Source organism: Dipodomys ordii, unplaced genomic scaffold, assembly GCF_000151885.1.
Source record: "Dipodomys ordii isolate 6190 unplaced genomic scaffold, Dord_2.0 Scaffold86, whole genome shotgun sequence".
NCBI classification, from domain to species: domain Eukaryota; kingdom Metazoa; phylum Chordata; class Mammalia; order Rodentia; family Heteromyidae; genus Dipodomys; species Dipodomys ordii.
The window spans coordinates 4465535-4480390 of record NW_012267302.1 but is presented as its reverse complement, the minus strand read 5'-3'; the positions used below and the strand labels follow the sequence as shown (position 1 = coordinate 4480390).

The window sequence follows — 14856 nt, the reverse complement described above, 5'->3', positions numbered from 1 at the left end:
TTCCAATGTATGTATGGAGAGCTATAAGTCAATAAGTGAAGACCAACTAGACATCCAGCATTTCCGTGCCCGCACTTTAAACACACAAGCGGCAATCCTGGGAGATGACTGCCCAGCTCCATAGAGCCCCAGAGTGGTGAGGGTTCTATGAAGGGATCACTGGGGGTCACTGAATCCATTCCCCAGTCTCAGGCTTCACTGAAGGACTGAAACTTCTCTCAGGGAAATAGATGTCCTTAAAAAAAATCCCTGTGTCTGACTCTATGACCCCCCAAGGCAAATCTCCCCTGCCTCATCAGAGCTGCCATTAGGGCGACACCTGGTTCACTTTCACAGTCTGTGTTAGTAAAAGAAAGGTCAGTAAACAGCACTCAAACAGACCCTGGTGAGCTGCATGTGGGGAACACATGCAGGCCCTGGGACACATTGTCAGAAAATATTGCCTTCTCTGCTAATATTATCTCAGACGCTACAGAGTCCTCCTCTGTGGTAGATGGAAATTACTCTCTCCTTACTCCTCTTCAGAAACAAGAAAGAAGTCCTCTGAAGGACTAGAGAAATCCTACCACCCCAAATAGAAAATGCCTGATGCCTTCTCCCTTCTCTACTCGACGTGAAGAAAGAAAATATCTTTGAGGAGGTGGCCTAAACTTCACTTGAAAAACTTCACCACTGAACTGAGTTTATTAGGCTAAAGCATCTACAAAAAAGTATTCCTTTAGACGAGGTCACAGGAAGACCCAATGTATACCCCGTCCTATTTCATGATCAACAGTAGATCTATGCAGGTATCCCTAGTGTAAGATTTTACCAGCATTATAAACACAAGAAAGACATGCATCATGCTCAAAAGAATAAGCAATGGTTTGAAATGTGTCTCTCTCATGAAGAACAGTGAACAGGCAGCATACCTTGGGCTTCACAACCTTCATGAAGGCCCCTCTGAGCAATGCCTCTTCTCGTTCCTGTTTGGTTACTTTCTGGGCATCTAGGAACTTCAAGTTGGGCAGTTTGTACAAAACAAAGCACCTAGAGACAAGAGTCAAAAACCAATCAGAAGGTGAGGTAAGCCTTAAAGTTGCAGCGTGGCAATTTTTGTTGCATCCTTAGGAATCCCCACCTTTGAGCTTTTAGTTTAGGTCTTGTTCACTTCTTTGGAGATATTTACAAAGGTTGTATTTTACATAGACACACAAGTCAACTTTAGAAATAACAGTAGACCCTTGCTGTCAATAGATATATGATTCCAAAGAGACTTCCTACCACAGAGAAAGAACTATGAATGCTCAGGGTATGCAGAACTCACTGTTGTGTTAGAGATGTTTGATTTATTTTTTTCCGTGACACCATCCAACTTTTGCTGAAAACATGCTACCTTTTAATAAATGTAAATTGTCACTTTCTCAATTCAGGTAAACAAATTACACATCATTTTGCTTGGGAAGAATTACTATAATGTTTACCTTGCTTTGGGAGGTACATTTGCTTTATTAAAGGCACATTTTCACAAACCTAAGGGCAGGTAAACACTCAGTAGATCATGTGACAATTTAAACATAATAGACAACAACACAGGACTGGCTCAGACCTTCTTTGCATCAACTGAGCTGTTCAGTACATGTGAAAATTGAAAATGCTTTGTTTCAGAGATTTCTTCTGATTAAAAAAATATTTTTGATCATACTTGGTTGAACTATATGTAAAAATCTACAAATAAGGTGGGATTGCTACATACATCACTTGACTCAAAAGTAGATACACACATCCCTACCTGGGTCAGCCAGCATAATTCTGTCAATGCATTTCAGACCCAATTTTTTTTGCTATACAGGAAGTTCCCGTAAGACTAACCTATACCTCCATTGACATCACTGCCATTCCTGTGGGTCATTGTTTAAAATTAAGATGGTAAGACTTCAATTTACCATGCAGGACAATAAACTAAGCTGTAATAAGCCAATGATTCTAGGAATGAAGTAGGGAACACATGTAGCTGAGAGAAACGCTACCCTGAGCAATCAAGTCAAGGTCTCAAGGGCTTTTTACTCATTATCTGTTATTCTAACACTGGCAATGACATGAAGGAGAAACAAGGGCTCTCTTTCTAGGGGATGTTATTAGTCAAATAAATGTCAAGGGACCTCTATTTCCTTCCAGTATACCTTACAGACTACAGGGCTCAACCAATGGCTATGCAGTATGGTACTTAGGAATCCCAACCTTTGAGCCTTTAGGAGTTTAGATTTTGTTCACTTCTTTGGAGATATTTACAAAGCAGTTGTATATGGAATTAATAAGAGGAGGAAAATGGCAGGATATAGTTTTACAAATATATAAATAAATGTCTAAAAGGTACAGACACTATCTATATTCCTCCCTCATCAATGACAGTCACCTACCAAGAGGCTTTCAATTAAGGCTGCAAACTGTTGTGAATCAAATGAGCCACTGATTAGGGCCTATTTTGACCAGGAAGAAGGGGTGAGGACATAGTATCAAGGGCAATGGATGGTCTCTGAAGAAATCAGTCACTTCCTCTTTGTACCAGGCCTCATTGGTATTCCCTCACCTTTTCAGCCATAGCCCCCATGAAAAATTCTTGTACACCCTAAACACATATTCCTTTCTTCCTTCTCTCCACTTCTAGAGCATGTTGGCAGCACCATATAGTCCAACATTTTGTTGTTTCCTGGTTATTTTCTTGATGTTCAGCTGATGTCCTTTGCTCATCTATAAGATTCTTAAGGGGGAAACAAACCTCTTTGCATAACTGCATGATATCTTGGGAATACACAGTAGAATGCACTCAATAACCTCCCCATCTTTCCAGATGCTCAAATATTTTTGTGTACCTATGATGTGCCAGGTTCTAGGAATACAGAGGAATTCAGATGTGAACCCCTCTACTCTCTTGAATGGGGAAGATACATCCACACACACAAACTAGGGTAGCTAAGGACTAGAGGTATGTACAGATGCCTGTTATAATAATCAAAAGCTAAGGGAGAAAGGAGAAACAAAAATCTCAAGTGGGTATGTAATATGCTTGTGCCTCCCAGGAGCCCCCTCCAGGGCTACCTCTCATATTCACAGGTGATTTCCTAATGCTGAATGGTCTTCATATGCCCGTCCAAGTGAAAGGCGTGGCTTGGTTACTCAAGAGCCAACGAGAACTGTTTACTGGCTACCAATGACAATCTTCTCACTGTTCTCTGTTAAAAATCAAAACACTCAGATGTGACTTTGGGGTATATTTTCCTCTCCAACACAGTCCACCCTAAAGCCTGATCACCTGGAATTTGACCCTGTCTGTTTCCTTCTTCTTACCTGGCTTCAATTATTGCCCCCTTATCTTTCCAAATACCCCTAACCTTACTCAAAATATCAGGAAAGTGCTATCCAGGGCATTAATGTTCTTTTTACCCCAAGTAGAATTCCCACCGGCCTCAGACTGTCAGAGAAAACTTCCATCTTCTGCTTGTAGCGGCAAACTCTGGATGACAACAGATTCTTTCAAATAAAGACATGTACAGACAGAAACAATATGTCAGGAGTGACGCGCAAAAGAGTCGAGACGCCCTCTAAGTGTAGGTGGGGAAAGATGAATATTCAGGTGAAGACAACATCACTATTAGAAAATCAGCCACTGTTTAATGATGGAGTGAAAGATTCCTTCACGGGGCTGGCAGGAACCACGATGACAACAGACCGCACGTTGTCATTTCGCCTCACTTTGGATCACAGCCCTGAAATCAAAGGAGAAAGACAGAGAGAGGTGCTGGCTTTTAAGCTAGTTAAAAAAAATTAGATGACAAAGAGCTTGCTGTCTTCAGAACACCCTTCTGATACAATCGAAGAGACAGACAGGGCTAACATAGACTGATTCTCAGGGTGACTTGATTCCATCTTCAGGATTGGCCTGGGTTTCCAGGTGCTTGTTGTTCAGAGAAGTTTGAAGGTCACTAAGAAGAGTTGTTGTCATCAATTCAATCTGACATTCATCGTCCAGGCTAAATGGATGAACTCTGATCCAAGTCAAACTTTGGACCAGCATTCAAACTTCCTCCTTCAAGTTGTCTTCTTTCATGTATCTTTCGTACATTCAAGAAATAAGCATTAGGCTGCTAGCTCCTATGGGGAACTGTGCAAGGTGCTGGCATACGGTGATGAAAAGACTAGAAGGCCTCTGCGCTCAAGGAGCTTATATTCTATCACGGTGCCTTGCAACTACGGGTAGGCATCAGCATCGCTGCTCATCCCTCAGAGGTTTGTTTAAACAGAGATCACTGGTCCCCCAACCCCCTGATTCAGGAGTTCTGAAGTGAGGCTTAGAATTTATGTTTCTAATAAGTTCCCAGGTGCTGCTGCTGTCCTGCTGAGAACCAATGTCCTAGTGAAAAATAACTCGATGAGGAATAATAGTTTTGGAATTATGAGCATGGCGATGCAGCCATGAGCCTCCTTCTCAGGGCTGCCAACCATGTGGGGGAGGGTGGTCTACAAAGAGCCCAGACAACAGCCCAGACCTTCCTGGCCCTTGGTGACTTAGAACTGGATCCAATATTATTGCCAAGTGATAAGTCAGTAGGCTTCTGGCTTGCCTATCCCATCCTGGTCTTGGGAGATCTATTTCCCTTTATTCTAGGTCATGTCAGGGTGTCAAAAAGCCACAGCTTCAATCCTGAGTGTAATACAAGTTTGCCATAAAAATACAAGAGCAGATTCCTGAAGCCACAGAATGAAAGCTTTTACAATATCAATTCAACCCTTGTAAATTTAATCCAGGGTTATTTGTTGCACCGAAACCTCTTTACTGTGATGTATTACTTAGTTACCGGGGTTATCACAGCCGTATCCTAAAGTTGCATAGTACATAAAACATTTCAGTTAACAATGCGGGAAGGTTAACTCCCCCAGATAACCTGCAATCACAAGGGCTAGTCCAGATGACATCCCTCTGTCAGCTTCCACGAGCTATTGATGGTTCAATCAGTTTGTTTTGAAGGTAAAGTACAACAAAAGGGCAGTAAACTTATTCAGACTGTCAACAGGGGCTATCGGGAATGGGCCTTGCAGGTAAGTAATTCTGGGTGTTTTAAGGCTATTATCAAACAGCAATGGTTGAAGGAAGAGACAGCTACTAATAACACAGAAGGCAGCCATCATAAACCACTTTATGGCAGAAACCCCCATCCATAAATCCTGCAACACCCGGAGACAGCTTCAGATTTATAAAACTGCTTGTTAAGCCAGGGCATTGCTTAATGAAAAGAGATCCGTCTAAGTTCTGAGTCTCAAGTCCCTAGCTCCAGAGGGCTACTCCAATTTTCCTGACCTTCTCAAGGTGGCTGAGGGGAAACCCCCAGGGCTGAAGGTGGTGGGAGCCAGAGCCATTTGGGGCTCTGTTATGGAAGATGAGGTTATCAAGAAGAGAGCAGGGGTCCTAGAAGCTATTTAAATACTCATCTGTCTCTGTCTGAAAACTGATTTCTTAAAAGTGAAAGACCAGCCACCAGGGTATCCCAGGTTTTCTCCCATTTCATGCAGAATGTCCCATATTCTTAAGCCTCCTTTAACGACAGAGCTAAAACTGAAAAACGTAGCAGGAGAAAAGGAACAACCTAAAGCTTTTGTTTGGGTTTTGTTTTCTCTAAAATCCAATTTTTCCACTCCTATCTCAGTGCTCTGGCGTTTATTGTTTTTTGTTTTTTCCCATCTAGACCTCAAAGAGAGAGATGTTCTTTCCTTCTGCCCACAATGGTTACCCCAGGAGAACTGGCTGCTCCCCCAGTTAATAGGGTACAACCACAGGAAATCCCTGATCATCACCAATATCTGCTGAAGGGGTTTGGCTACCCTATTTCTTTCTTGGAGCCTATTCACTAAATACCAAATGTTATCAAGCCTGTTTGTAATCCTAGCACATGGGAAATCAAAGATAGGAGGAACAAGAAGAGTTTGAGGCTAGCCTTTGCTATACAATGAAAGAAGGTAGGCAAGCTGGCACATGAGAGAGAGAGAGACAGAGACAGAGACAGAGAGACAGAAAGACAGAGAGAAGTTCCTAAGGGAATGAGGAAGTTTGGGTCACTGAAGTATCTTCTATTTCTTTCCATTTATAACATTCTCTGCCTTTTGCCTTCTTGCGCCAATGTATCAAACAGGGATACAATGAGCTACTGATGCACTACCTGGGCAGATTACAGCCATGGGTGATCTATGAGCTGTTTTCAATCCACAACAACACTTACCACAGCAGGGCTTCCTTTATGCCAACAAATATCTCACTTCCTTGCATTACCTCAGGAGGTTTACTAACACAGGTTACCTCATGCTGACCAAAAGCACCGATCAACTGCTAAATACGGCTGATTAATAAAAGAAAAAGAAAAAAAGCATGAGCCCAAAGCCTTTCAAATGTGGAAGAGAAAATTAAAAGGGAGGTAAGATCTTCATAATGAAAATCTTGGGGGCTAAGAAGGTAGAGGAAAGTGTCCAGGATTAGAGCTTATCTCTGGGGGCTGAAGAGGATCTTGAGTTTAGTCTCTGCTGTCTTTCGGGGCCTCAGTTTGTTTATCTCTCTGTGAAATGGAAGGGATGGGCCAAATGGTGTCTAAGCCTCCTTCAAATTATCTGGACTGAATTCTCTGTGCCTCAAAGTTGGTTTATAAGTGCTTCCATAGCATCCCTTCTCAATGTCCTGATTCCCTTGCATAACCCTCCCCCTTCCTTCCACAACGCCTCCAGATACAGATAGTGAGAGAAAGCCAATAGAGGCCAAGGAGTTCTGAACAACACTAAGAGTGGAAGAGCTCCAGATGCTCAGAGAGATGACAATGACTCACTCTAATGAGTCTGAAGTGAGCTCACCTACAGCATTAATGAATATCTGACAACTGCCAAAGACCAGCTGATTTTCCTCACAGTTCTCCAGCAGCATGTTTGAAGTCTCTGTGCAAACAATACACCCACAGGACAGTCCAAGGGCCTCTATGGAGGGTAACCAGCAATTACTATGTGGGCTTCTGTCACTTTGATCTCGGGGTCATGACCTTTGCTTTCTTGTGATCTTCAAAGCCCGGATTGTAGATTAGCTGGGGAATGCTAACTGGGTTATGTAAACCACAAGTTTTACAGCTTCTATGTAGTGGGAAATGGTGGTAGACTAGGACAGCCCAGGCCTGGAGGGTCTCTTCTGCCTGCCTGCCCTTGGACTGAGTGCTATAGACATTGGACAGGCCCCAGCACTGCTCCCTACCAGAGAACAAAGAAAAAAGACACCATATTTTAAATAATTTAAAGTTGCAAGGAGTACATTAGGGCTTATATTAGGGGAAAAGAGGAGGCCCACCAGGGACTATCAGGGTGCTAGGGAATGCAGGACAAAAGGTTTGGAATAGAGCAAGCTTATTTGAAGGACCCTTGTTTAAAGATTCAAGTCCAGCATTTTGTCTACTATTGACTTCCAAAGCATTGCAGAAAACAAGAAGACAAAAAGGAAGACAAATGACAGACCAGTCTTAGTATCCAAGTTTATCAGACTTGATTTGCTATTTTGGCCTGTGTCAAAGTCTACCCAAAGTCTCTAAGTGCTATGATGTCTCTCTGGCCAAGACTTTCCTGCCTATTTTCTTTCCTGACCCAATCCCAAAGGCTTCTGTTACCACATTTGCATCCATTCAACATTCATCCCACAACAGCACCACTGTAATCCACACAGCAAAGCTCGGGTAGGTTTTAGCTCCCATAACATGGCCAAGGCCATTTCTCAGCCAGGAGCTATGATGGATGGCAAAGGGAGCCCCGGACATGGTTTCCCTCCTGCCCCAGCAACAACTCAACAACTCAGTAGTATGTTCATGCTCACACAGGAATTTAATGAGCCCATTTTACTGTAGGGTTGTGTGCCAAGAAAATCCAACTGGGTAGGTACACAGGGGGACGTGAGGAAGCCAAAAGGGTTTATTGGGGATTGGGGAAGGAAAGGCTCCACAAAAATCTGTGACTTCATAAATCTACTCACTTCCCATTTCTGGTCCAGTGGTTGGCCACAGCATCACCTAAAACTGAGCTGACCTCTTTGAAATCAACATCTCCTTGGAAATGAAACAACACACATACACATACTTGTTTTGATGTATGGCTGGGTGACATATTATAAATATTACATCACATAACCACAGTGGATGCCAATCAATAAGAAATTTTTTTAGACAGCACTAAATGAACCATGGATTCTTGCTGCTGAATACACTCCTTTAAAGCTCTTACTATTGCTTAAATGATTAATATAAGACATATTGTCAGAAAATGTACTTAAAGTGAAAAACAGTAAACTACAGAAATATCATTCATTCTTTAAACAATTTTCTTGTGGGATTGTCACATCAATTTACATAGAGGGGCTTTCAGGAACAGCTAGAAAGAAGGTAGATAGACCTCATGCTTTATGGGTGAAGGACCCAGAAAAATATTTTATTGAAAGAAAACAAAAAAGCAGCTGCATGGCTTTGTATAAATGGAAATGCCACCAGAACTCTGATTTCAAAAGTCATATTGTGAAACTGTAAAATTTCTCAGGGGTAAATGAAGCACAAACTCCAGGATAAACAAAGCAAAGCTACTCATAGACCACAAACTGGAACTACATCGTGTATCATGCACACATTTATCTCTTCTGAATACAAGAGTGAGTACCTAACAATCAAAAATAGAAAGAAATGCATAAAGGAATAAAAAATGCAAACCTGCTAGAGAATCAACCCCCGCATTCCCATCCTATTGTGCCATCAGATGCAGCATGCAGTGAATGTGTAACTGAGTGGCACACATTTAATGTTTCCTCCACTGCTTTTAGTCTCTACTTCCCTCAGCGCAGAAGCATCTTGCCTTTTCTGTGGATGACTTATGGGTTCTCCAAGGTAAATCTGATTAGTTATAGTTTGGGCCATGTACAAGTGCTAGAATTCATCCCCTCCTGGCTAGGTGCTAGATGCACTCTAAAAACAGTCTGTTCCTCCTATCTTTCCCAAAACACAGACCTGGGGTGAGCAGGACCAGGGATGTCCAGGTTAGGCCGTGAGATAAATGAGTCTTAGAGAACCAAGCTCTCCCCTAAAGAATTAGTATTTGGGTTAAGTCTGAGAAAAAAAAATCATCTGTTGCATATGAACTGCATTTGTTGGATCCAAATAGCATTCAAACAGGTTCCAAATGGTCAACAGGCATCTGAGGAGCCCGAAGGTCCCTGCATCTGCCTGTAAGTACTCAGCTCTGAGAAGGAGAGGTGATTCCAGACCTCCACCTCCAGAAAAATTATGGAGAGATGTTTGCATCTCCAGCACTAATTAGGTACTGTTGAGGCTTCGTGTCACAAGTAGACTTGGTCGTTACTCACTGGAAGCCATTCTCTAGATGTTGAAACGTATGTATACAGTAGTGAGAGAAACCTCTACAATGGAATCCACAAAAAGCTGAGACAGAACAGGGAGCACATGGCCACTGCCCAGTCGCCGTTGATGAGGATGCTAGAGCCATCTGAACATCTGAATCTCCAAAAGATGATCTGAAGTTTGCTACTGTGATGCCTTGGATGATTCAGAGGTCATTGGGGATCACTAATAGAAACACACTTCCCATTTTAAAGGCTCCCTGGCCAAAACTGAGTTGACATCAGATCTGTTACCTTACAACATGAATCTTAAAATTTTTAACCAATGTGACCATTTACAATAACAAGTGAAGTGTTATTAACTTTCCTTTTTCACTTGCAATCTTATAAGCCCTCTCTTTGGGGGCCAAACACAACAGGACAAAAATGGAAACTTTCTTTCTACTATCTCTCATTTTAGAAAAATAAAATAACAAAACTTGCCAACAGTAGTAGACACATATAATACAGTGAATACATGAATACACGAATAAATGAATGGATGTGAACGAAAGCATTTGTGAACATAGAATACATATACACATGTTATGCACATATACTATTATTAAGTCATTTTTATGAATTAAAGAAATTCAGAAAACAAATGAGAATTCCTTAAAAATATGTTTAATGGGAAAACTTTGTTGTACTTTTGTAATGTCTCAAGATATATTTAAAGTAAAGTGCTACAGTTGCCAAGCTATTGAATCAGCTTAGGTGTTTATCAACATATGAATGCATAAGGAAAATGTGGTATGTATACACAATGAAGTAATATGCAGCCATAAAGAACAGAATGATATTATGCAATAAAATGAATGGGATTTAAGACATGTTAAGTAAAATAAGCTTGCTACAGGAAAGACATGTTTTCTCTCATATGTGGAAAATAAAATTTTTTAAAGTAGAGAAACTACTGAAGGGTGAAGGAGTAAGGGAGATGACAGAAATGGGAAAGCAAGAGAGGGTAGTTGTGAGAGTGGACATAATCCAAGTACAATATAAGCATGCCTGGAAATGTAACAGTGAAACCATTAATATGCACAATCAATACCAATCATTGCAATTTTAAAACAATCAAGCTTTTAAATGCCTGAGCTGAATAGTGTTCCAGAAACAAATTATATTCTAAGTGATTAAACAACTTAAAGTGAGGACTTAGAAATGTGAAAGTATCGACTTGCTGGATATGAACTACATTTTCCCAAATATAACTCACATTTAAACCTACTGCTGCCTCACATCCCAAATGAAAGCTCTCATGATGGGGAAATACTTAACACTTATTTAAAGTAAGATTATAATTTATTCTAAGTTGATTTGGGATAATCTAAGACCCCTGAAAATTAACGAAGAAATCCAGAAAAGGAAGTAGGGTATACAATTCAAATAGAACTATAACTGAATTCTTGTAGCTTTATTAATGTGTGTATACATTTTAAAATTCAAAATAACCTTCAGTAGTTATTATGGTTTTCCTCTTATATAAAGTGATTGCTCCAACTATATTCTTTCATTGGTCACCACAGTATATTCAATGAATCCTCAAAGAACAAGTTCCTCTGAAACTGTTGGTCTTCCCTCACACTTTCAAATTTATGTCCCTGAAACCCTATCTATTATTCCCTTTCTTCTTTCCTCTTTTCCACATTAACATGGATAGGGTGTTAATACTGTGACACAGAGAAAAGCTACATACATGCAAAGATCATTAAAACATTTATACAACAAGAACCAAGAATGGGGGTGTGTGGAATTCAAAATGAAGAAGGAAACCAAAATGAATTTTGTGCATCAGGTAAAATCAAGAGAGGTAAAATGATTTAGATGTAGAAGAGAAAAAAACTGAATTTGTACCTGGAGCCATCAAAGCACATGGCTAATGGATTTAAGGCAAAGAAGTACAGGCATGTGGGCCTTCCTCTTGGGAGTGTATGTGATTTCCCTAAACTTTGGTGGGAAGAGGTCTGTCTCTAAAAGGTGAGTCTGAGGTATAGTGCAGAATACAATACAAACTAAAGGTCAGCAAACTATAACAGGGGTCAAATCTTGTCTGTTTTATAAATGAAGTTTTATTTTAACAGAGCCAAGTCCATTTGTTTACAAATTATTTAGGCTACATATGTTCCAGAACACCAGGATTAAATAGTTATGACAGACTTCATAGAACTGGTTTTAAAAAAAAACCTACTTATTATTTGAAAAGAAAGAGTTTGTAAACCTCTGACATAGACCACTCAACAGCTTTTCATCGGCCTTGTTTCTGTGACTCAACAAAGGGAGACAATAGCTATGTGTTTTCCAAAGGTCGGAGTGCTGACATCATGTGAAGTCCACTAATATTTATCATTCGATTCTGCGTCCCTCAGTATCACATCATCCTCCAGAGATACCATTATTCATTTCTTCCATCACATGGACACTCACCTGTATCTCTTGTAATCTTCCTCATCCTTTTCCAAGCTGACTAGCTCATTAGGACACGCCACATTGCCCAGCAGACTGAGGTACTCCAGAGATGGTGTTACTTTTGCCAGGTGATCAAGCAGACACTCCAAATCAGTAATGTGACAAAGGTTAAGGGTCATAATCCAAGAAGACAAAAGGTTTAGTAAGGACCTAAGGCCTTAAGTGATAGACACAGCTGCTGTTAGTTTTTGCTTGCTGTGTCAAAATAGGCAACAGAACCACTTAACAGGCTGCAAGACTTATTGTGATTCAGTTTCAGAGATTTCAGTCCATAGTTCTTGGGCCCACTGATTCAGAGCTGGAGAGAGATAGAACATCATGTTTTCAGGAAGGTGTGATGGAGGCATCCAGCTACTAAAAGGCAGGGAGAAGTGTTCGGGTGATAAGCTGGGGAAAAGTTGCACCCCCAAAGATGTGCCTCCAATGACCTACTTTCTCATGCTAGACTCCATCTCAAAGTTTTCAGAACTTCCCAGATGATGCCACCAGCTGGCAACCGCACCCTCAGTAATGAGCCTTTTTTTGAAGGGGGAAGAGCATTTCTTATCCAGACCATAACATCACCACAGCAGCTAATAAGACAGGCTGTTCTTGCTCCTACATGATGACTGCGTAAAGACTCAAGTCCATTTAGCTGTGGGCATAGGACATTGCTAATTTTTCACCTCCACTGTTGAAAATACACTCCAACTTCCCCCTAGACCAGTAAGGCAAAGTCTAGATCATTGCGGGACAATGGACCCCCTTGTCTTACCAGACTTTTCTTTCATTTACATTTAAAAATTTAATGGTAAAGGACAGATTCTACTCAGTAAAATACTTCACAACATATAAATGCATGGAGCTTACTTTCTAGCAATAAAAAGTAGATTTTTTTCAAATATATTCTCTTTTGCCTTGGAGTAGAAGGAATTTGGCATTTTAACAAAGGGGGCTGTATGGAGGATATAAGCATTGCTCAGCTACCTCTTAGGTAGCAAAAAAGCACTAGTTTGGAAGAAAATGAGAACAAAGCTAACAGATAAAGACAACAAAAATTAGGTTAGATTTTGTTAATCAAACTTATTAAGCAGATCAAAATGAACTGTCCCAGTCTGCTATGATCTAATATTCTGTGAAGGAGAAAACTGAAGAGAAAGCACAGAGGAGGTACACCATGATGAGATTATCCACCAATGGAATCCACTGACAAATCAGGGCAAACACAGATCCCCCAGCTAAATATGAAAAGTCATGGATTTGTGGAATCACAGGTAATGGGGAAAGGACTAACCCACTTCAACCACTGACTTAATCTGCATTAGCAAAGCCCTTAGCAAAGCTATGATGATTAGACAGGCCACGTGTGAAGGCCATGATTTTCAGAGTCGACAAAGAGGAGTTGGTCAAGCCAGCAGGCAGAATGAGGTCCTTGCCAGGCAATAGAAAGGGGTTATATACACAGGGAGATGCCATATACAGGGATCAGAGATTCAGAGTCCAGTTTCTGGGTGTGAGGGTCATGTGGACCTAGAAGAAGGTAAAGTCAAAGAAAAAGGCTATCTCACCTGTCAGGATATTACCTAACATTGGAATATTACCCATATTTCCTTATGCTTGTTTTCAGCAAGGCCCAGAAGAATGAACTCTGCATACACTCCCTAAACTATCTGCCAATGGACCACTACAAGGTGGCACATTCCATTTCTGATCATCATCATAGACTGAATCTTCCTGTAACTTCTATCTGTGAACCCAATTTCATTACTTGGTTTTATAGAAGAATAAAAAGCATTCTTCTCTTTCATATGATGAGCCCTTCAAATATCTGAAGCTCACATGCCTTCCTTGGATCTTTTCCAAGCTAAGTTCATCAAGCATTTTTCAAACAAGATGCTCTGAACCATCTCATACAGGAACAAATGCTATACCATGGGTGGGGGCAAAGGGGAGACAGTGAGTACACACAACAGGAAAAAGATAAGCAGAAGAGCAGTGTGTACGTGGTCATTCACTGCTGACTTCAGTTTCCCAATATCTAGCCCATATCCTAAACAAAGACAAACAAAGTGGATGATTTTCATCCTTTGACTCTTTCACAAATAGTATTTGGAGAGGATCACACATAGTGTGATGACAACAGGCGTTAATAGAAAAAGAGTTACCAGAGATCCAACCAGGAAAGTAAGGTTGGAAGGACAGGGGACAGACAACCAGGAATCAAAACATGATGAAGACAAAACATAACAAAAGCTTTTTAAACTAAAGTTCAACCATCATACTCTGTATAAAAAAATCACCATAGGGCTGGGAAGATGGCTCAGTGGTAGAGCGCTTGCCTTGCATGCCTGAGGCCCTGGGTTCGATTCCTCAGCACCACATAAGCAAAAAGAAAAAAGCCGGAAGTGGCGCTGTGGCTCAAGTGGTAGAGTGCTAGCCTTGAGCTGAAGAGCTGAGGGACAGCGCCCAGGCCCAGGGTTCAGGCCCCACAACCGGACCCCCCCAAAAAAATTATCAATATCTAAATACAAGTAAATGACAGTGAGCAATTTCAGGGAAAATGTAACTTTTCCAACAGATTCTATGTTTGTATGCTTTGTTGCCTGTATGTAAAGAAGTGAAGGACAAAGGAAAAGTAAGAGCTCTGCCACCTGCGATCCACATCTTTCTTATTTATATCTAGGCAAGGGTACTCCTGGGCATATGCTTTGGCATGCCTTCCTCAAAATTCTTTATATCTCCATCCAGTACTTGGGATTCAGCAGTGTTCAACAGGGCCATCCAGATGTAGTAATACCCTGTGCTTGAACCTGGACCAGTCTCAGTTCTAGCACTCTCTACTTCAGAGTTTGGTCCAACTCGTTCCCCACACAAGAGACCTGTGAGATGCTCTGGGAAACACTAAGACTGGTCACAAAAACTCAAATCCAAATCCTCATTCCAAGAGGGCAGCTAGACAAGATAATCATTCACCCCTG

The 14856-nt window shown here is 41.1% G+C and overlaps 1 protein-coding gene across 4 annotated transcripts in view; it reads right to left on the bottom strand.

The window, feature by feature from the left end:
- The window catches only part of LOC105992693 (chromosome unknown open reading frame, human C10orf11), a 1076746-nt gene that overhangs the window by 430882 nt on the left and 631008 nt on the right, over positions 1 to 14856 (bottom strand). For 3 of the 4 annotated variants that reach the window (XM_013025699.1, XM_013025702.1, XM_013025703.1), the window contains 2 exons: positions 11858 to 11997; positions 912 to 1029 (listed from right to left, as the gene is read on the bottom strand). In XM_013025699.1, coding sequence (XP_012881153.1) covers positions 912 to 1029; positions 11858 to 11997 — 258 coding nt within the window. The remainder of the gene's footprint in view (positions 1 to 911; positions 1030 to 11857; positions 11998 to 14856) is intronic. The other variant, XM_013025704.1, reaches the window with a different exon arrangement.